This window comes from Pelobates fuscus, chromosome 12 (genome assembly GCF_036172605.1).
Source record: "Pelobates fuscus isolate aPelFus1 chromosome 12, aPelFus1.pri, whole genome shotgun sequence".
Classification (NCBI taxonomy): Eukaryota; Metazoa; Chordata; class Amphibia; order Anura; family Pelobatidae; genus Pelobates; species Pelobates fuscus.
The window spans coordinates 103,482,513-103,505,829 of record NC_086328.1 but is presented as its reverse complement, the minus strand read 5'-3'; the positions used below and the strand labels follow the sequence as shown (position 1 = coordinate 103,505,829).

Sequence of the window (23,317 nt, the reverse complement as noted above, 5' to 3'; positions counted from 1 at the left end):
CAGAAGCCTTTTGTGTGTGATTACAGTTCAATTTACAGAGCAGGAGATAAAACGTTTTAAAATAAGTTATATCTGATTGGGAATGATACCATTTATTTTCAATCCAATTAGTATTACAGGAAATAACATTTCATAAGAATAACATGTTGCAATATTTTAGATTACATTAAGATTACAATAGGCCAAGTAGGGCATCAAGGCATATTATCAGCTTATTATATATTACACAGAAACATAAGTAAATTTATACCTTAGGGCAGTGTTTCCTAATTAGTGTTCCACGGAACCCTAGGGTTCCACGAGAACAAAATTGGGGTTTCACGGCGATTTGCCAGTCGGGTGGCTCAAGCATTTAGGACCACCCGATGGGTATCGCTAAACAGGGGTCTGGTCAAGTCCTGCGGGAGTCTAAGACCGCTACCGGACCCCTGCTGTATGGGACCCCAGACAGAGCCTGCTGGAGGAAGAGGGAGTGCAGCGGGGAGTGAGCAGCTGCCGACCTGGCACACCATCTTCAGCCAGCAGCCTGCAGCACTGAAGGAAGCAAAAGGGTAAGTTAAACATATGTGTATGCACCTTTGTCAGTGTGTGTATCTGACAATGTGTGTGAATCTGTGTGTGTAAGTGCCAGTTTGTGCATCTGTGTGTCAAGGTGTGTATGTGTCACTGTGTGTCAGTGTATCGGTCAGTGTGTGTATGTGCCAGTGTGTGTGTGTACCGGCCAGTGTGTGTGTGTGTGTATGTGCCAGTGTGTGTGTATCTGTCAGTATGTGTATCTGTATGTCAATGTGTGTATGTGTCACTCTGTGTGTGTATAAATGTGTGTCAGTGTATCTGTCAGTGTGTGTATGTGCCAGTGTGTGTGTATGTGCCAACCTTTTGTCACAATTGTCAGGTGTAGTAAAAATACCTAAGACAAAGTACTACTTTTTCTTTTGTTTTATCCTATTGTATAGCGCTGCAGAATTTGTTGGCGCTTCATAAATAATAATAAATTATTCAGAGAAATAGATCAGAAATGAAAAGAAGAACAGAGAATGAAAGGTAAGTTTGAGGTGGCAGAGACACTTTAATATCTCCAGTAATCCCCTCCATTCCTCATTACCCCCTCTTTATCTCCTTGTTCTATCCTGATTGTCTTTTATCTCACAGTTTTCTCCTCCATTCATTCCTTTCCCTCTCTCCTATCATTGTGTTTCGCTGGAGCAGGGATGGCTAATCTCTGTCTAACCAGCAGCTCTCACAATCCTCAGCCTGCAAGATGTTACATGACCATAATATGAGCAGTGACAGCACTCTCGTAATGCTCAGCAAGACTGAATCAATCATAAAAGTAGGCGTCAGTTTTCTGTGGATTGTAACACCCATGATGCTTGGCCAGCCAAGTAGCTGGCTTGTCACGGTGTAAGATCCACGTCTCTGCTCCGTGCCCTGTCATGTGATCCGTGTGTGTAAACGTGCTGCAACCCGGGAAATTGTGGAATTTTATCAAAACCAGATTTTGGTTCCTCCGTTTGAATAAATGATTAATATCGTCCTTGAGTATTTCTTAAACCCTTCATGACATACGATGTGCCAGAACTGTCGTATTATCATTTAAATTTATCTAACCCACAGCCCTGAGAGGGTTAAAACCACTGCCATGCTGCTCAGTGCTGTACAACCTTACAACCAGTGGGTGTATGAGCGACAAGGGGGGGTAGAGATGCCCCAGATATTAGTGACAGCCAGAGAGAGGCCAGTATCCAATGGTCAGGGCCCTTCATTGAGCCAAAAATGCGTCTCTCTGGTGGCTAGCCAATGGCTGGTTTATAATTTCCCCATTATACTGCCAATACGTGTCTCTGGTGGCTAGCCAATGGCTGGTTTATCATTCCCCCATTATACAGCCAATAGGTGTCTTTGGTGGCCAGCCAATGGCAGAGCCTGTTTTATCATCCCAACATACAGCAGCCTCTCCTGTTGTCTCTCACAGTAACATCGTGCCTGTCTCCCATCGTCACTGTCACATCCCGGCTGCCATTTCTCCTCCCACAACCATTTCCATTTTGTTTTAAAGGGAAAATGGCTCTATCCACCATTCAGAAAGTGGCCTCATTCTCCTGTCTGGTGCTGTGTGTTTCTCTGCTTCTGCCCAAAACCTTTTTATCCCGAGGGAAGCAGCCGGGGCAGCCGGAGGGTAAGAGGTATCCGTGCATGATATGTCACCATCCCCCATTCACCGATGCTGAGCTCTGTCTGTGCTCGTACTGTCTGTGCAGCATCCTTTGTGGAAGAACAAGGAGTCATTATACTAACAGACAAAACACAGATTACTGGCCTTTGTCTTTTAAAGGGGAACTGACACTTCTGAGGGATTTACAGCATTCAATAAAATCACCTAGAACCTGCCTTTACTTTTCTCAGAAGATGCTGTGTGTTCTTTTGAATTTATAATAAAGATTTAGCAAGTGACATCACAATCCAGTTCAGACAAGGCACAGCCAGGGCACACATTGCACATGAAAATGAGAGATTGAAACATTGTTTCATTTCTCCTCCTCTCTGTATGCTCTCTCTGTGCTGACTGCCAGGTATAATGGGCGGAGCTTATAACAATGATTGACAGGGAGCTAAGATGGAAGCATCCAGTTACAGGTTATGGACAGAAAGATGGTAAAGATCCCACCATAAATAATATAGTCCCTGTACAGACATACTTGCAAATACTAGCTTTATACCAGTAAAAATCAGCTATTGTCTAATTCAGCTGCTCTTGCTGAGAGATGCAATTCCATTGTCAGGGCTCCAAAATTCACAGTTTAGTAAATGTGCCCTATTAGATATTTTCTTAGTGGGATATACCAATTGTCCAGACCCATCCCAGACCCCACTAATGTCCCCCTTTTTTCCACCTTTCACAGTAAACTAAATATAGAGTGCAAGTTCTGTAGGTGAGACTGTAAAATTCTCCAAAGAATCAGGTTGTGTCCACAAATGAAGCCACTTGGTTGATCCAGTCGCTCATTTCCTAAATCAAAGGCATGGGTCCTGTGAGTCTGTTGCACGCTTTCTTCCATTTTATTACCACCTCTGCTGGAAGGCTATTCATTGCATCCGCTCCATTTTCTGTTTAAATTTATTTTCTGACTTTAACCCTTCATTTCCTCCTTACACACAGCATGTTGCCCTGCACCAGAGGGTGCAGCTGTACTGTAGTTGGTGGACAGGGGGTCATAAAACAGAAGGAGAGAAATTCATGTAAAAATCTATGCAGACATTTTATTTGTGCATGAATATCGCTACCATCTCTCCTGATGGGTTGTTTCAGGGGTCTACTACTGGACAAAATGAGGGTCTCGAGACATGGATTACTTGTATAATATATATACATACATAGATATATATTTATTTAGCACAATTCATTATATTTTTTTTATAAATATGTAATAGAAAATAATTGCTTGCGCACTATCCCAAATCCTTATGCACATTTAAATGACTGGAGGTTTTAGTACCCATTCAATGTCCATTTAAGTGTAAGTTCACCTGCCACGTCAAGACAAACCTCTTATGTGAGTCCACGCTAGCAATTCACCTGGCTTTCTTCAGCTACAGGAAAATCTCTGAGGTATTTTTCTAAACCCCTTCACACTTATTAACCCTGAATAGTTAACACATGGGGTGGGCGGCAGCACTGTAACATGGCTGTGTGGTACAAAAGAGTTTTGTATATAAATATAATTGTTTAATAATTTGTCAAGAAGACAAAATGAACAGGGAATGGAACAGAAATTAATACAGGAGTAAGGGACGGTGATACGACAATTCACAAATCATACAATAATGGCGATTTTTTTTTATTTTTTATTAATGCAGGTAATGACAGACCATGCAGTATTTATGGTAGACAGATTTACAAATCAGGCGCCTGTAGGTGCACAATTCCCAGGCACCCCCTACCTTCCATCCAAAAAACAATTCTCAGTTGCTATGTGATTTGGAGGGCTCTCAGATTCCACTATCACCTCATACCACACATAAAAAAAGTGGGAGATGGGGAAACACAGTGCATCCCTTAATAGAAAGGCACCCCTAGGCAACTGCCTATTCTGCCCACTGCCTTCAGGGCTTCAAACCTCTTAAAGTTCCAAAATGATCCCAGCTTGTCTCTCTTCGTTAAACGTTTGCTAATTCAGTTAATTAAAATCCCACCTGCAATCTTTATGTCAGCAGTAGCATTGTGACCTCGCCACCTCTTCCAACCTGGTTGTAAAATATTATGGAATGAGGGGAACTGTGTTCCCTCCCGACCAATATTCCTGACAAACTGCACCGAGGGATGTCACAGATATTACACGTCATAAGAATTGACATTTAATTAAAGATTACAGCGTGTGACTCCTAGTCCCATTTCCTTACAATAGCACAATGCAATTCATCACGGCTGACACCACTCGGATAGTCTGGCCTTTTGTCAACCTCAATAACAATTTAATTCAAGAGTGTCGCTTAAATGTCCAACAGCTTGATGGAAGAAATGCAATAATGTCAGTGGGGTGTGCTTATAAACAGCCCTTTCACAGTGGATGTGTGTTTATAATATAAATCTGGATATAATAAAAATGGATACAAAATATAACACAAACAATACAAGGGTTATATATATATATGAAGGTTCAGTATAAAGAGTAATTGGGGATTACACTTTTTAAAGTTATCAGGAACATTCTGTTGGCTTCCATGGTGATATTTCCACTCTTTATGCAAAATCCCTATATGTGTACACATATCAATATCATTAGCTCGTCTTGTCTTTTGTGCAATACAATGTGTTTGTTATCTGGCGTTAAAGGGACACCCCACTTCCCAAATAGAAAATAAATAAAATCACTGTTTAGTAGATATGCCACAAATGAAAACCTGCATGCCCTCCTCTTCTAACTCCGCCCACACTTTTCTGTAATCACAGACTTCCTAATGCAGTTTAGCGAGAAGTCTTCATAAGGCAGGTGCTCTGAGCAATCGCTGCCTCTTGAGTTCAGTGCAAATAAGCTAACCAAGCCAGGAAGTAACACGATCTGTTGTCTGCTTGAAAAGCCAGGGGTTGTAACCAGGTTAATTTATAAACGTGTCAGTTTCTATTAAAATCTGAACTTTTTCCAGAATGAACAAAGTAGGACATACTCTTCACACATAAAGCTTTTCATTAAGCTAAAGGGCTTTAGGGGTCTGGAGTGCCCCTTTAAGCTTGCTGTCTCTGCCCTGCTTTGCTTCAGGTGAACATAGAAGCTGTAACAGGTCCCCTATATTCCGACTGAGTATATCAGTTGTAAATCTCCCAAGTCCCAAGTGAAGTAGTGATTATAATTCCGAGCTACCCAAACATCAGCCTAGACCTAATGAAGGGTACAAAATAACTTTAATTATGGCCAGATGGCCCACTTATATACACAGACACCCAGCATGGGGTCTCCAGCAAGGACACAGTAAAACACACCACAAACACTCCCACAACACACCCTGGAGTCTCTGTGGTAATTAACTGTACTTTGCTTAAACTAATTATCTCCCAGGCACTAGAGTTACAAACTATAAAACATAAAACATAAAAATTATGCATAATACAAATAGGAACCCCCACAAATATTATATCCCCAGATAGCCTGGATCTGAGCGCCCAAGTTGTTCAAATAGCGTTCAGATCCCACGAACACGAACGTAAAGTTTTGACCGACTGCACACGTGGCGTCTGCCCAAATCAGTTCCAGAGATTCAGTGGTAGCAGTTGGTCATTTTCAGGAGTTCCAAACCGAACAAAAAGACGAACGGTTACCCTGGCTCAGAGATAGCGATTGTTCGCCTTGTTCGTGCGAACAATCCTACTGAACAGCACTCTCCTGGCTTCTCGTGAGAAGAAGTAGGGGCACGAATGAAATCACTGGTGTTCGCGAGGTCGCGTGTCCGACTAATAGTTCCAGACACTCGATGACCAGGTCCCGCTGTTTTCCAGCGCACTTGTTTTTTGGTTATACGAACGGTGGCCACACAGAAAGAGGACTTGAGTTTGTGGCTTCTTTGATGTTTAATGAGCCTGGTGGTGGTCGGATGTTCGGTAGATTGTAGCTCCCGAATGGGGAAAACATGAATGGGGTTCGGGAACATATTACCGAACTTAGCAGGGGAATATCTTGGACACAGGTAAAATTGTGAGTTTTGTCACAGAAGCATTTTGCTACATTGTAATTCCTTTTATTGTTTTAACCTTACAGCAACCAACCTTAGTTCCTTTCAGCATCCAGGACACATATGATAAAATAAATTAAAAGGTGTTTTCCGTACTCATGACATAAATTATTGTATTACAGGTAGTCACTTTCCTTCAGGTGTACATCATTCTAAACCGAATGATGGCCGGACTGCAGGATCCTTTTTCCCAAGATCTCATTTATCGGAAGCCGTGGCCAAAGCTAAGGGCGGTAATGGAGCCGGAGGTAGCTCCAGGCAGAGTCTCGTTGGACAAATTATACCAATATACGGATTTGGAATTTTACTCTACATTTTGTACATTCTGTTTAAGGTAGGAATTACAATTTACATATTTTTATATCATTCGTGTTATCCAACTGCGATTTATAGACTCATCTTGACGCATATCAACTACAAAAGAAAAAAAATGAACTTCTCTCCAATCACATGAAGACCCGGGTGCTAGACTGGACCAAGGGCCAGCACCAGCCCAGAGGAGTAAATATCAATAGTAGAAAGAGGATCCAGGTATCTTCAAATGTGTTTATTGGGACAAGTGAGACACCGCAATGTTTCGGCCCCTGAAAGGGTCTTTGTCAAGCTGCACAAAGACCCTTTCAGGGGAAAAAGGTTGCAGTGTCTTAGTTGTCCCAATAAACACATTTGAAGATACTTGAAGTGCCTCGATCCTCTTTCTACTATGCATGTCAACTAACAAGAAGAAAAGCCAGTGGCCAAAAGCAACCAGCCTGTAAGTGTGTCTGGGGAATCCTAAAGGGGGTAACCCTTACATACGTACAAAAAGAGAAGGAGAAAAGGAAAATCCAAAGAGTAATGGAGAAAACCCCACACCCTTATAATGGATAAACCTATCAAGGAGACCCCGTCCTAGATGTAATGCTAAAACTTAACCTTTAATAATAATAGCATAAAATGATGTAAACACAAAAAATAATAATAATATTAAACAAAAAAATGGAAAATAGGAGTGGTACCACAAAAATTATGTGGATATGGACAGTAAGGATAATGAAAAACAAAACATAAATAGTCCAGTACCACCTATATACAGAGATTAGAAATAGTCAGAGCTGGTGACTAAATGGGGAGGGGAAAGAGGTAATCCTCTGGTTCACTATGGACACATCCTAGGCTAACGGCCTGTGGGTAACAAAATATCTAGTGCATAAGGCAACAAAGTTGCACTAGAAATTGAACACACTCCCAATACTAGGATATTTAAATCAAACGTTGCCTCCAGACGTGTCCCTCCAGAGTAATCCTCTGGTTCACTATGAACAAATCTTAGGCTCACAGCCTATGGGTAACAAAATATCTAGTGCATAAGGCAACAAAGTTGCACTAGATATAAAGCAGAAATAAATCTGTGCAGAACCCTTGTCGGCTAAATCAATCGCCCAGATTACTGGCTGAACCAAAAAAAAAAGAAATTCCCCTTTTGAAAAATCACCCAAGTCCCAGAGTTAGTATATCAAACTAGACTGACTACGTTCTCCATGTGTGGAGCAGCACCTAGCTAAACTTCCTAACGCGCGTTTCAGCGCATAACAGCGCCTTCGTCAGAGGTAATCTGTGTGTCTACCCCCTGGCCGGTTCTTTTATAGCAGGCGAGCCGGCAGGATTTAGAGGGAGTGGCGGACCCGTTCGCGCCGAAAAACGGCGTTCAAAGTAGTACCGCCCCCCTGGATGAGTCACTCGATGATTGACAGGGCATGTAAATTCGTCCCTAGAGGTATATCACCTAAACGCTCAGTTGGGAATAAACTAAATGTCATGGAAATCAACGAAAATAAGTCTCCATGCATATCAGTAGCATCAGGGCAAATGACTTAATGGATCAAAGTCCATTAATAAATCCAGGCTCTTACTGATAGAGTTATGATATAATATTCATTGAGCTAAAGAAATGTAGATAGTACTAAACAAATAAAGGAACATGTACTATTTACTTGAGAGTCTTAAAGTGACAGCATCATGTCTCACATCCAATAAAGGGATAGAACTGAAAATTCCATATAATCAAATGAGTATAAATAAAGTATTTACAAAAAACAAACCTATGTACAAATTAAGAAAAACTGCATTACTGATTATGTAAAATAATGCTCTTGATGTAACTCATTTATCAATGAAGGGAGTAAATGTGAACCCCTCGTTAAGTCCATTGGGGGCCAGTGTGTTGAATTTGTAAATCCAAAAGGATCCTTTTCCTCTCACTCCCCCCCCCTTTCCCCCTCCCCCCCCTTCCCCGGCCCGGGCGAGCTTGCGGGCCGCGCAGTCGGACTGGGACCCCGCGGATCACAGCTGTACCATTGAAAACACAATTTTACCTGTATTAACTTGGAAACCTGCGTGTTTCCCTGCATTGGTATATCGATTCTCAAGGCTCGCTAACAATGTGGCCGACAATTTTCATGTGCCAACTACTGAAACCTGCGTGTTTCACAGAATCACTTTTGAGACACTTACTTTTATTCTTGTTTGAATGTAAACTGTTGAAAACCTGAATAAAATTTAATTCACAAAAAAAAAAATTGTCTAACTTGTAACATGTCAGCTATTTGAAACAATATACTTTATCTATATACAATGCTTAGTGAATATACCCCTAGACAAGAGCTATAGAACATTGTGTAACAAGTGTTAGTGTTATATCCTGTATGTTTCTGCTGTTGGCCTTATTTCTTGTTTTTCTCCCTTTGATCATAACTACTTAGTAATGTGTGATTTAGAACTGCGTAGTAAATATCTCTAAATTCTAAGTGCGTATGCATATTAATTTTAAGTGCGTATTTATAGTATTTATTGCTTTGAGCAAGGCCCAAACATGAAGATACACCTACAAGATTGCTACAGGTGAAGATGTTAAGATAAGATAGATGATTTTATTAGGATTGGAGAATGCATGTAATGACCTCCCCTGTTTCCTGCTGAATATAACCTGTTACACAGCCCATTACATGTCAGACGTCACTTTGAACCTGGCATTGTCTTGTCTCGTTCATTGGGGCTCCCCGCCAGCTCGTTTGGGGACAAGGAGAAATACAGAGAGTTGCAAATTGCTTAGAAGTCCATGGCATGACATAAAGGAAAATTCCTGACGTAGGAAATATTCACTAACAGACTTTTGGCCGAATTCCGGTGTTTAGGCGCTATACAGTGATGTAGACCAATGGGATTGGTTCCCTGGCTTTTTAAGCCAGGGCCTTTAGTAACAAGTTACCCTGTTGTGGTTCTTGTTAACCCAAGAATTCGCTTTATATTTATATTTGGATTTCTTGTTACCGACTTTGGCTTCTTTATCGTTTCTCCGCTTTCTGTGTTCCTGACCTTGGCTTGTCTTACTGTTTATGCTGTACTCCTACGTTTGACCTTAACTTTCTTCCTGACTACTCTTTACGTTAAATCCGGACAATTTAAAGCGGCACTGTCATGCCGAACTTACCTTTCCTCAATCTCTTCCTCTTCTACCCCTCTCTCAGGATCTGTTCTTCTTTTCTTCCTGTCTCCTTTAGTTTTCTTTAAAACCATAAGACAAAGTATGGACTCTTTGTCTTATGGGATTCCTCCGCTTGACCAGCTCTGACCAGCGGAGGAGCAAAGTGTGCTTCATTTCCGCTGGTCAGAGCAATTTTCCCATGATCCCTAGCTTTCCTCCCTGTTCCCACAATGCTTCCTGTCAGTATTGCCAAACGTTCTGTCACTTAGACAGAACGCCGGCAAAACTGCCGAATTGCATCCTAACAGAATTCTCCATTGGTGTTAGGATGCAATTCAGTACTTTGTTTGTATCGGAATTTCATTCTAATGAATGAAACTCCGATCCTATTCATTGCCGCGGCTGCATCTTGCAGCCGCTTAGTAGATAACTCCCTAATTCCCACGGTATCAGGGAGCTATCTACTAAAAGGCTGAAAGACCTGAATTGGTCTTTCAGCCAACTTTACTAATACTAAGTAAAGATTACTTAGTATTAGTAAATAATATGCCCCTACTCGCTATACCGCGAGTAGGGGCATGTCTAGTAAGCAGTGAGCAGCCTGTGGCTGCTCACTGTAAAAAACAAAAAACAAAAAAAACAATAAACACCCCCCCTCCCCTGCGCGGGGTTAAAGATTGGGGGGGGGGACCTACTGCCCCCCCCCCCGGCCCCCACCCCTGCGCGGTGGGTGGGGGCCCTAATAAAACAATAAGGGGGGGGGACCTACTGTCCTCCCCCCCCGGCCCCCACCCCTGCGCGGTGGGTGGGGGCCCTAATAAAACAATAAGGGGGGGGGACCTACTGTCCTCCCCCCCGGCCCCCACCCCTGAGCGGTGGGTGGGGGCCCTAATAAAACAATAAGGGGGGGGACCTATTGTCCTCCCCCCCGGCCCCCACCCCTGAGCGGTGGGTGGGGGCCCTAATAAAACAATAAGGGGGGGGGACCTACTGTCCCCCCCCCCGGCCCCCACCCCTGCGCGGTGGGTGGGGGCCCTAATAAAACAATAAGGGGGGGGGGACCTACTGTCCTCCCCCCCGGCCCCCACCCCTGCGCGGTGGGTGGGGGCCCTAATAAAAACAATAAGGGGGGGGGACCTACTGTCCTCCCCCCCCGGCCCCCACCCCTGAGCGGTGGGTGGGGGCCCTAATAAAACAATAAGGGGGGGGGACCTATTGTCCTCCCCCCCTGGCCCCCACCCCTGCACGGTGGGTGGGGGCCCTAATAAAAACAATAAGGGGGGGGGGGACCTACTGTCCTCCCTCCCTGGCCCCCACCCCTGCGCGGTGGGTGGGGGCCCTAATAAAAACAATAAGGGGGGGGGGACCTACTGTCCTCCCCCCCGGCCCCCACCCCTGAGCGGTGGGTGGGGGCCCTAATAAAACAATAAGGGGGGGGGACCTACTGTCCTCCCCCCCTAGCCCCCACCCCTGCGCGGTGGGTGGGGGCCCTAAATGAACCCCCCCCCCCCATCAAGGTGACTAGGGGTCTTAAGCCCCTAGTCACCCCCCACCCAAAACATTCTATCCCCTACCTACCCCCCTCACCCTAAAAATAGTGAGGGGGGAATAAAATAACTAACCTGTAAAAAAAAAAAAAATTAAACTTGCCATTTGACGTCTTCTCTTTTCTAAATTCTTCTTACTTCAGCCCCCCAAAAGGCCAAATAAAAATCCATAAACCCGTCGCACTTTAAAAAAAACAAAAAAAAAAAAACGAGCGCAAACAAAAATTAATCCATCTTCACCCATGGAGGGCACGCCGCGTACTGAGCTCCGCAGGGCGGGTCAAGGCTTATAAAGCCTTGCCCCGCCCTGCAATTAGGCTTAGAACACAATGATTGGTTGGTTTAAGCCAATCAGAGTGCTCTGTGTCATTTTACACAGCGTGGGAAAATTCAAAAGAACTTTTCCACGCTGTGTAAAATGACAGATCACTGTGATTGGATGGTTTTCAAGCCATCCAATCACAGTGCTCTGTGTCATTTTACAAGCGTGGGAAAATTCCAAAGAACTTTCCCACGCTTGTAAAATGACACAGAGCACTGTGATTGGATGGATTTCAAACCATCCAATCACAGTGCTCTGTGTCATTTTACACAGCGTGGGAAAGTTCAATTTTCCCACGCTGTGTAAAATGACACAGAGCACTGTGATTGGATGGCTTGAAATCCATCCAATCACACTGCTCTGTGTCATTTTACAAGCGTGGGAAAGTTCTTTGGAATTTTCCCACGCTTGTAAAATGACACAGAGCACTGTGATTGGATGGCTTGAAAACCATCCAATCACAGTGATCTGTCATTTTACACAGCGTGGGAAAGTTCTTTTGAATTTTCCCACGCTGTGTAAAATGACACAGAGCACTCTGATTGGTTTAAACCAACCAATCATTGTGTTCTAAGCCTAATTGCAGGGCGGGGCAAGGCTTTATAAGCCTTGACCCGCCCTGCGGAGCTCAGTACGCGGCGTGCCCTCCATGGGTGAAGATGGATTAATTTTTGTTTGCGCTCGTTTTTTTTTGGTTTTTTTTTAAAGTGCGACGGGTTTATGGATTTTTATTTGGCCTTTTGGGGGGCTGAAGTAAGAAGAATTTAGAAAAGAGAAGACGTCAAATGGCAAGTTTAATTTTTTTTTTTTTTACAGGTTAGTTATTTTATTCCCCCCTCACTATTTTTAGGGTGAGGGGGGTAGGTAGGGGATAGAATGTTTTGGGTGGGGGGTGACTAGGGGCTTGGGACCCCTAGTCACCTTGATGGGGGGGGGGTTCATTTAGGGCCCCCACCCACCGCGCAGGGGTGGGGGCTAGGGGGGGAGGACAGTAGGTCCCCCCCCCCTTATTGTTTTATTAGGGCCCCCACCCACCGCTCAGGGGTGGGGGCCGGGGGGGAGGACAGTAGGTCCCCCCCCCCTTATTGTTTTTATTAGGGCCCCCACCCACCGCTCAGGGATGGGGGCCGGGGGGGAGGACAGTAGGTCCCCCCCCTTATTGTTTTATTAGGGCCCCCACCCACCGCGCAGGGGTGGGGGCCAGGGGGGGAGGACAATAGGTCCCCCCCCCTTATTGTTTTATTAGGGCCCCCACCCACCGCGCAGGGGTGGGGGCCAGGGGGGGAGGACAATAGGTCCCCCCCCTTATTGTTTTTATTAGGGCCCCCACCCACCGCTCAGGGGTGGGGGCCGGGGGGGAGGACAGAAGGTCCCCCCCCCTTATTGTTTTATTAGGGCCCCCACCCACCGCGCAGGGGTGGGGGCCGGGGGGGGGACAGTAGGTCCCCCCCTTATTACCATTTTTTTTTTTTTACAGTGAGCAGCCACAGGCTGCTCACTGTTTAGTGGACATGCCCCTACTCGCGGTATAGCGAGTAGGGGCATTGGGGAGATTTTAATCTCCCTTGTCCTATTATGGGGGTCATATTGACCCCCATAGAGTGAGGGGGGACATGGGGGGCTTAGGAAGTGGCGAGGAGCACTGCTCCCTGCCGCTTCTATAGTTACATATTACAAGGAGGGAGCTGCACGCCGGTAGCTCCCTCCTTGTAATAAACTGAACGAACAAACTAACACTGATACACAGTGTTAGTTTGTTTGTCTGATTTTTTCTATTCATTCATTCGTCTGTCTGATGAATGAATGAATAGATGAAATTCCCGTTCGCATGTCCAGGTGTTTCACTGGGCATGAGCGGGAATCTCACAGTCTGTGTAGTGTGGGTAGATGACGTGTCCCACAGGGACTTCACCTACCCACACAAAGATGGCGGCGCCCTGAATAAAGATCGGGGCAGAAGATAAAGAATTAAAAAGAGGTAATGTGGGGGGCTTAGGGGCATTTGGGGGTGACTAGGGGGTCGATTGGATGTAGTGGAGGCGGGAGGGGGGTTAAAAAAAAACGGGATTCGGCATGACAGTGCCGCTTTAAGGCCCGGTAATACGTTATACCTCTTCTTTAGCAGATTAGGGTCTTTGTGTTCTCCTATTTTAGCCATGACACTGAGCAGGAAGAGCGCACCCTCGCCGCCCACCCGGAACACAGCTGTCACAATATTGGTTACAATGTAACCAATATACTTACTTAACTTCAGATCTACATTGAGATAGTATCTAACTTTCTACTATACAATCAGTGTCCTCCAGCTATCCAATTTTTTTTTTTTTATTCTTTATTTTTCATGTGCTCAGATTAACAGCAAGCACGCAGAGCTAAGACAGCTTCTGCACGTATTTACATAACATTTTGCAGTGTAGACAGCACATTTTTTATAACATGAGGAATGCAGGCAGGTTAACATACAGGTAATATAGATTAGCATGCTAGACTAAACGTACATTTGATATGGCTAGTAGCGATGAGGTTTGTAAGTCTAAGGCATTGCATTAGTAAGAAGGCATTACAGGTGCGAGAAAATGACATGCTATACCGATTGACATTTCTTAGGTTAGGTCCTTGAACGTCTGATTAAGGTGCACATTTTAAAGGATAAAATAATAATCATGTGACACAGGCTATCCATTTGCGATAGATCTCTAGGATGAGAAACAAAACTGTTGAGTCCTGGCTAGCATATGTTATTATTACAGGCTGGTTGCCAGCAAGGCTAGTCTAAAGTAGCGATTATAACATTACTTGCCAAACATGGACATGCTAGATCTTGCTAAGTGAGTGAATAACATTTGTAAAAATTACTAGTTGTGTGAAATATAAAAAATAAAGATAATGATTCTAGTGACAACATATCAGTCGCTATGTAGTTGGGTGCCCACCGGATGAATTAACGTCAAGATATTAGTCAAGCTAGGTAACTGGTGGGGTGTAAAATTAAAGTAATAACAAAACATGCATGGTTCATCGTATGAGCGTGACATTGTTAAACTTTCGCGGGTCAGATGTAAAACACTGTGATTAGCTAGGTGATGAAACGACCTGTCTACTCAATTATAACAGTGGTTATTGCCTGGAAACAGCTTTAACTTTGTGGGGACCAGAGTATACATAGGAGACTATGCAGTTAAAAAAAAAAAAAAAAAGGTTCTGCCCCCCTATGTCTCAAGGCTCGGCTGTGGGGCTCATCCTATCCCCCTGCTTGCCAAAGAGGACACATATTGAGACCAAGTTCCGGTTGTCCCTTGCTGGCTTATCGCCAGGCCCCAAGACCTGAAGAGAGCAGGCATGGTACACTCGCTGCTCCGGGTACTTCCGGTACTCGTGATCAGGTAAAGTCCCGTTATCCTAGGAAAATGTCTGGTATTGGGCCCCTGCCTTAAACTCCACCAGCCCTGTGTTGGAGCTCCGTATCCCCTTGCTGCCTCGCTCTTTCTCCGTGTGCCAGATGGTGTCTTGTCGCTATGGGTAGGCGCTTTCTGCGGGCGTGAGCCGGGGTTGCGTGCACTTTGCCTCTCGGCCCGTGGCCCCAGTGGTTTGCGGCTCACCGGGGTCCCGGGATTTAGTTGGTGTCGCTGTCGTCTAGGCGGCCGCTTCCGTGGCCCTGCTGTCAGACCTGTGTCAGTGTCTTGCCTGGTTTGTTGCAGCCTGCTCTTGTGTGGGCGAACACCGTGCGGTGCTATGGCGATGCCCTTCTGTGGGCAGCGATGGTCTTGCTCCGGCAAGGTAGGGGTGCTTGGGCGGTTTGCCATGCGGGCCCAGAATGCGTTGCATATCTGGTCAAAGCGAGCCTCAAAGCTCCGTCTCCAGTCCTGGACTGCCTTGCTTTCTTGTTGCGGCGGGAGCCGCAGTGTGGCGGCCATTTTGGGTCTGCCTCGTGGCCCCGAGTTCGGTGGTTTCCAGGCTATGCTGGTCATATGTGTGTCACGTGTGGACCGGGATAACCCCCACCGGTCCAGAGGGGGAGTATGCGGGTTGCCAGGAGAGCTTGTGCAGTTTGCGGTCCCCATGGCGGGAGATCGGCCGCCTCTCCCTGCCACTAGGCCGCTTTCCATGGTAGGAGTGTGGGGTATTTTCTCCAGATTTGTATCTGGTGTGTGACCACGGATCTCCACTTGGTTCAGCACCTCTGTGATACCGAGCTGGGCTGCTTAGTCAAGGTTTTGGGCATGTATTTGCCAATATTATGCTGCTTTCTGCCAGAGCTCTCTGCATGCACGTGTGGTTAGCTCGGCTGTCAGGCCCCGCCCCCCAGCTATCCAATTTTAAGATTGTGTGTACCACATTTTCACTTTATTTACTTATGTTTCATTTAGTGTATGTTTGTTATGCCAACTAGGATCCAATAAAATATTTATTATTTTCTATGGTTATTTTTCATATCACTATTGTGTGTTTTGTTGAATATCTACTCATCTGTAGGTAATTCTGTTGGTATCGTGTCCTCTCTTTTGAGGCTTGATCCAATCTAGATATTAATTTATATATCAGGTTATGCCCTAATTTACCCTACAACCAACACGGGCTTCGTGATAGTTTACTTGTGACTCTGTCACGTAAGTCTGTTTTTTGCCTTATTTTATGTAGTGTTGATCTATGAATACAGGGGTGTAGTGTTGGTAGGTAAATGCAGGGTTGTGTTTGGGTGTAGTGTCGGTGTTTGAATGCAGCACAGTATTTGTATACAGTGTTGGTGTTTGAATGCAGTGGTGCGGATGTATGTAATATTGGTGACTGTATGTAGATGTGTACTCACAAATTTTGTAGAAAAGGCCCAAAGAGCCCAAAGGTAAAATGAGACAATCATATTAGTAAAACACTTTTTTTTAAAAATAATATAAAAAACATTTAGAAAATATATATATGTTATAAATAAATATGGTGTACTCACAAATACCTATACACAGACACACACACATACAGGTGCACATTGCTACACACAGATGACCAAAGACACATTTACACACATACCCTCTGAAAGATGCACATTGATTGACACACATGCACAGATACACAAACATATCCACAAACACTGAAACATAAGAATAGATAAATACAAAGACACACACAAACATACACACATAAACACTCAACCTTTTGCTCCTGTGATGCATACTTTAAATGTCTACCTCCATGTGTCTGACTTCAATGGAGCCAGCCTGCCGAGGGCCTGCCTCCTTCCTCACTTGAACCAAAATGTGACCTATGAGGGGGGCCCATGACACCTGTGTTTGATGCCTGCTCTGGCGGTCCAGTACCGGGTGTTCACATTTTGGTCCGGTGGTGTACCACTTTGTCTGTACCTGCAGCTGGTACACACCATCATGTACTCTCCTGAACGGTTCCATTGCCCAATGTTGAGTCAGAGCACAGCTGAGGGAATTACCAACCAGCACTCTGACTCACTAAGTGTGCGTCTGAACCACGAAGTAGAGGACATGATGGCATGTACAGACAATGCGGTACACCACGGACCACCAGGAAATGAACAGCCAGGACTGGACCAACAGGTAAAAAATGTTATTCAATATGATGCCAATCTGGTAATGCATTGGATAATAAAATGGTACATGGCGGCTGCAGTATCAAGGTGGCCCCTGGTGTTGCGAGCTGTGCGGTCGCCTGGCACCCCTGTTGCCATGGCGCACAGCTTGCATGCTAAGGCTGACCCTGGATACAGAAAAATTTCGTGAGAATTTCAGGAATTAAAATTGCTGGACACAATAAGATAATAAAATAAATGTCATTTCTAAATGCATCTTTTAATCTGATTTTATTGTGCAACTTTCAGCTTTCATCCAAAGGAAAGAGCCCCAAATTTGAGCCGAAAACTCAGCCAATTGCTAATGGCAACCTGAAAAGGAAAATCAGTAAGTCCCGCGCGTTGCTCTACGGTGCTTAGGAAAGGCGGAAAGGACCATATTTATTTAAGGAAGATTTATATTGCACGGAGGGTATTTCACTGGTGTTTTGTGGTTTCTGTGTTTGGTTTGATTTCTGTTTCTAAGTATTTTTTTTTTGTAGAGCATCATTGCTGCAGCAATAAGCATTGAGTGGCCTCAAAGTTTAATGTAGAGTTAAAGGACCACTATAGTGCCAGGAAAACATACTCGTTTTCCTGGCACTAGAGTGCCCTGAGGGTGCCCCCACCCTCAGGGACCCACTCCCGCCGGGCTCTGGGGGGAGGAAAGGGTTAAACTTACCTATTTCTCCAGCGCCCAGCGGGGAGCTTTCCTCCTCCTCTCCTTCTTCCTTGCGACGTCATCGGCTGAATGCGCATGCGCGGCAGGAGCCGCGCTCGCATTCAGCCAGTCGCATAGGAAAGCATTTACAATGCTTTCCTATGGACGCTTGCGTGCTCTCACTGTGATTTTCACAGTGAGAATCACGCAAGCGCCTCTAGCGGCTGTCAATGAGACAGCCACTAGAGGTTTTGGAGGCTGGATTAACCCTCAGTATAAACATAGCAGTTTCTCTGAAACTGCTATGTTTATTAAAAAAAGGGTTAATCCTAGAGGGACCTGGCACCCAGACCACCTCATTAAGCTAAAGTGGTCTGGGTGCCTAGAGTGGTCCTTTAACTGAATAGGTCATGCATGTGTAAACAAAGGTTTAAGGTGGTTTAACCCCTTAAGGACCAGACTTTGTCATGTGTCCTTAAGGGGTTAAAGGGAATATAACACACAAATAAAGAGAGAGGCAATACTTTCTGCTCTCGGGTGACCTGCTCATTTGCAGGACTGTACAAAGGACACGTAATTATATTCTGAGACTTGAGAAGGGAGTAGGCAAAAAGTTTTCAGCCTACAGAGGTGCAAGTGCTGTTTTTCTAAAGAAGAGACATGAGGTCTATCTCCTCAAATTGATTTTAGAATCAATTTACACAAACAGCTAGGAAAAAAATCTTTATATTGTCAAAATTGATTTGTATGTCAACTCTGCTATATTGATCTTTTTTTTTTTTTTTTTTTTTTTGCATATTGGATCAGCAAGTTGACAAATTGCTGTTTAGTCTATAGAAACGCATTACGAGCATTATTAAACACAATTTGTTTTGTGTGTCCAGCGTACAAGCTGTTAAGGATGATAATATAAACCATTCTTTATTGCCTTATGAAATCTGGTTTATTAATGACTTCACAAACCAACAAATAGAAAGTCTCCAAGATGTGTGATAATGAGAATGTTATTATCAAATCTGCACAAAAATTGCAAACAGGAGCAAAATCGCAGCAAATTTTTCAAAGGATAGAAATCCTAATTGAAATCTTTGGTCTATTTGCTGCTGATAAATATTCAGCGCTTTTATTAACACAGGTTTCTTCCGACTTACATTTCTAGCGACGATGATAAATAGGCTTTTATGTTTTACAGCAAGTTATCTAATATTTATCACAGTGACTTTTTTTTTTTTTATTAATATCTTCTTATTTTTATATTTTTAGCTGACTATGAGCTTAGCCAACTGCAAGGTAAACTGAGGGAGACCGAAGAAGCGATGCAAAAAATGATCTCTCGCCTTGGTCCCAACACGGAGAGGTACAATTTAATTTAATGAAAGTCATAAATCACCATCTTTTGGGCTGTTGTGAGAAAATAAATACTATTATTTTATTGTTATTTCATGCTTGGGAGAGTTTACGTTATAGTGCAAACGTTGGTTTAATAACCAGAATAAATTTTTTTTAAATGCATACATTTGGCCTATGCAGAATGGTTTAAATTGTTCTCTGGTACCGGTGTTAATTTCGTCGACTAACAATTTTCGTCATATTTTGTAGACTAAAGATTTTGGCGATTTAGTCCACTAAAACTAGACTAAAACTAAGACATTCAGATAACTAAAATACGACTAAAACCCAAATGTCTTTTTAGTCAAAAAACTAAATTGAAATTTGTCGTCATTATTACCACTGTCAAGGACTAATGATAATGAAACAAGATATTTGCCCCCCTTAGCCTTTCATCGGCGGCAGATTCTAAATATCGATATTGTTTGAACCAGAGGAAGAAATTAAGTAAAACTCTCTGGCACTTGAAGGGTTAATCCTGCAGGTTCTGCTTTGGGTTTATTTAATTAATATATAGAAAGAGACAGAGAGGAATTCTGGGTTAGGATTTCCCGCAGGGACCTGACGTGAGCATAGAGGACTGAAGTGAGTTAAGCGGTTTGAAAGGGTTAAGACATTCTGAAGTTGTTCTAGTTTCTAAAGGAGTTTGAATGGACAGAGCTGTCTGTTAAAGAAGAAGGATCTGGATACAGCAGAAACCCATGAAATAAATCGGGGAGTGAAATTGATAAAAAATGACTGTGCAAGTTCTATCCATGTTTAATCATGTATGTAGTATGAATGTGCAGCAATGAGGGAAGCATAAGCGGATTGGGACTAGTATCACACTTACACAATATTAGCATTACTGTCTGAAATTATACTCCGAAACACTTTTTACATTTTTTTTATATCTTGTGAAAGCTTCTGATTTATAGAACACAGAATATCAGGATTCACAGCTGCATAAAAGTAGCATTTTTGAACACATCATGTTTAAATCATCAATCGAGATTGCCAGGCGCCGATGTGCTCAGTCCTACCATCACCACCATGGGGCTTGCCGCCGGTAACTCCTGGAAATTGAAACGGTTCTGCCTACCTTCATAGTTTCTTAATGCGCTCCTTATCAAATAAACATAAAAGCCATGTGCCCCTCTGCTTGTAGTGACGTTACATCAATCAGTTTGTGATGTTTTACAGATCGCATGACGTGAATACGGAGGAAGAGCAGCAGTTGCTGCAGAGATTGAAAGAGATCACTCGAGTTATGAAGGAAGGGAAGGTCTTGGATGGAGTGTCCCCTGAACAGGAGGCAGAAGAAGGCCCTTACATGGAGGACTGGCAAGGTACAGGTACATAGAGAAAGCCCCCTTAAAATAAATCGTCTTTACCTGTGTGTTTTTTTTACCCCTTTAGAATTTCTTACCCCTCTGTAGCCCTTCGTGCATTTCTTATCTCCTCTTTTCAAAGTCTTATTCCCCATAGTGCATCTTATCCCCCCTTCTAACCCTTTCTCTGTCTTACACCCCCTGGTGTGTTTCTCTTACCACTAAGCCCATACCCCATTTGTGTGTGCCTTCCCACACCCCACCCCCAACCCCTTTGATTGTCACTTTCTCCACCCCAAGTCCCTTTGTATGTTGCTTTCTCCCCCAGTCCAACTGTGTGTCACTTGTCTCCAAGTTGTAGCATGGCTGTGCAGACTGGGTTAGAGGATCTTCATTATCCTCTACCTGGTCTGCTGCCGGTGGCCGGCTTCCTGTCATATGGGGTAGAGGACAAAGAAGATCTTCTACCACAGTCCGCAAGGCAACACCTTATGGTGGTGCCGGTCCTGTAGAGGAGATCCAGACCTCCCAATTCCGGGGCAAACTTCTAATCATAGAGCATATAAAAATGAGCCCAAGATATACTTTCCTAATAGACATATCAGTAGAAATTAATGTGCACAAAGTCGAGATTGTGGTCCAAGGCAGAATAATTGGAGAAGAAAAAAAACAACATTTAGCCTTGTTTGGTTAAGGTTCCTATTTGAGCCAAAACAATGTGATTTGTCTTCTACAATAAATCTGTCTTAGACTACAATCCTGACTTTGTAACCATATTTTCTACTGTTGTGTCTAATCGTAGGGGAGTCACCATGGAAACCATGGGATGTTTCTTGCTGATTGTTTCATTTATTATAATTTTGACCCAGAATCACTGTTTATCATAAGCCCTGAAGAATGCAACCCGTCATTCTAAAGCCATATAATGGCACTGTTCATTGCGGACCAACACAAACAGTAAAAACAAGACAAGTATCCACTGGAGGATGGTTATTTAATAATTTTTATTGCAACATTTTAAATGTTACACATGTTTGTAAATTGGTTTAATAAAACGTAAGCTTTAACAGAATTACGCTGCAATTTGAAATTTTTGAAATTAAAAAAATTGTGATTTGTGTGACAGGTTACCCAGAAGAGACTTATCCCATTTATGAACCTTCTGAAAACAGACGTAAACACGACACAATTCTCATAGACCGCTCCATGCTCAGCCAGCCCTCAGCAGAAGAAATAGCTGAACAAATGGAATTTGTAGAAGATGTTGATCACTTGTTGGCGGGAAGCATAGACCAGGACAAGACCTTCAACCTTTCTGAAAGTTCTGAAGCCCTCCCGCACACTATTTTCAGTCCTCAGAATACCCTCCTCAATGTTGAGACATGCTACATGGAAGAAGATGAGGAAGATGACCCAGCTGTGATTGCAGAGAATGCTGGATTCCATTCAGACAGCTGTAGTGAACAAGGAGATGTTTGCACCAACGAACTCTTGGTGGATTCTGAAGATGAACGAGAGATTCCAGAGGTAGGTGACAGCCCTGGCAATGATGAAGTAGGCACCTTAAGGAAAAGGAAGACAGGAAATGAATACTGAGGAATCCTCAGCTTCCAGTCATAAATGCTTGCAATGCCTAATGGGCCCAGTAATGCATTTTCTGAAGCTGCCAGTGAAAGCATAGTGTTACGTGATGCGATGGCCAGTTCCTCGTGCTTGCTTTGGCCGATCGACCATAAACAGTCCAACAGCGTTGGCCACAGAGGAAAACGTGCTTTGCCCAAAGGTGCCAGGAGTTGATATATTTCAAAGCTGCTTCATCGTCCGTGTTACTGCGTCTGTGAAGATCACTCGTTGTACGTACAAGCTTGCTACTTCCTGACATTCTAAAACTGGGGCAATCAGCAAGAACATTCTATCGGATTCCATGGTGACTGCCCTGGTCATTTATAGATCTTTATTGCAGAGTGTTAATTTATTTCTGTATTTATTTATTTTGTAATATGTACACCCCTGTCCTGTGTATATATAAAGTGCCAGTCTGGATGATGGGATAATATAATTCGTGAACACAGTATAACACTATTTATCAAACACTAATCCTGTCCAGAGTGCTTTTCTTGCACTAATTAAATATTAGTTTAAGCTTATCTTGAACACCTTGTTTATTTTTATACAAAATATTGTATAACATATATAATGCTCTGAATTCACACTACATCTATCACTATAAAAATGATAGGATAATTGTGAAAAAATAGTTTTTGTTTTGTTGGTTTATTCTAAGGTATTGTAATATAGATAATCTATATGGTACCTCGATAGCACTTTATGTCCACTAACACATACCTTATAAAACATACTCACCTGAAATGGCAACGGGTATTAAAGTTAAAATGTTATCACTTGTTTTTTTGTTTTTTTTTTCCTGTAAATAAAAGATTGTCTGTAATGTAGCAGCAGTGTGAATTATTTTGTGAAGAACATATATATATAAATATATCTTTGTCTGTCTTTACTGGTATGGTTTTTGGTTTGCCTCTGATCATGAGAAATTAAAGATGGGTGCCCTTACAAAGTATGGGTGAGCTGGGCTAGGGAAGGCACTGAAACATATGTTTACTAATTTACTTATGTTTTAATTTTATTTATATATTGCAATATAATACACACGGAGGCTATAATATTTGTACTTTTTTATTTTTTTCATATGAAATTTTTATTGAGTTTCAAGTTTTGAAAGGGGGGTTACAGAAAGAAGAAAAGGGGGGGGGGGAACAGCACACTTAGCACCAGTGACATATGACTTGCTACCGCTCAGAGTGATGCTC

At 43.3% G+C, this 23,317-nt stretch overlaps 1 protein-coding gene across 2 annotated transcripts; it reads left to right on the top strand.

The window, feature by feature from the left end:
* Positions 1 to 2,008: 2,008 nt before the first annotated feature.
* Positions 2,009 to 22,929, top strand: RIC3 (RIC3 acetylcholine receptor chaperone). 2 transcript variants are annotated; one of them, XM_063438459.1, is made up of 6 exons: positions 2,009 to 2,179; positions 6,348 to 6,559; positions 17,400 to 17,478; positions 19,054 to 19,147; positions 20,362 to 20,507; positions 21,616 to 22,929. In XM_063438459.1, exons 1-6 carry the CDS (start codon positions 2,065 to 2,067, stop codon positions 22,083 to 22,085), a joined length of 1,116 nt encoding a protein of 371 aa, XP_063294529.1. In that variant the 5' UTR covers positions 2,009 to 2,064; the 3' UTR covers positions 22,086 to 22,929. The 2 variants fall into 2 exon arrangements, with proteins under 2 accessions (XP_063294529.1, XP_063294528.1); XM_063438458.1 differs by having other exon boundaries at positions 20,362 to 20,513.
* The last annotated feature ends 388 nt before the right edge of the window (positions 22,930 to 23,317 follow it).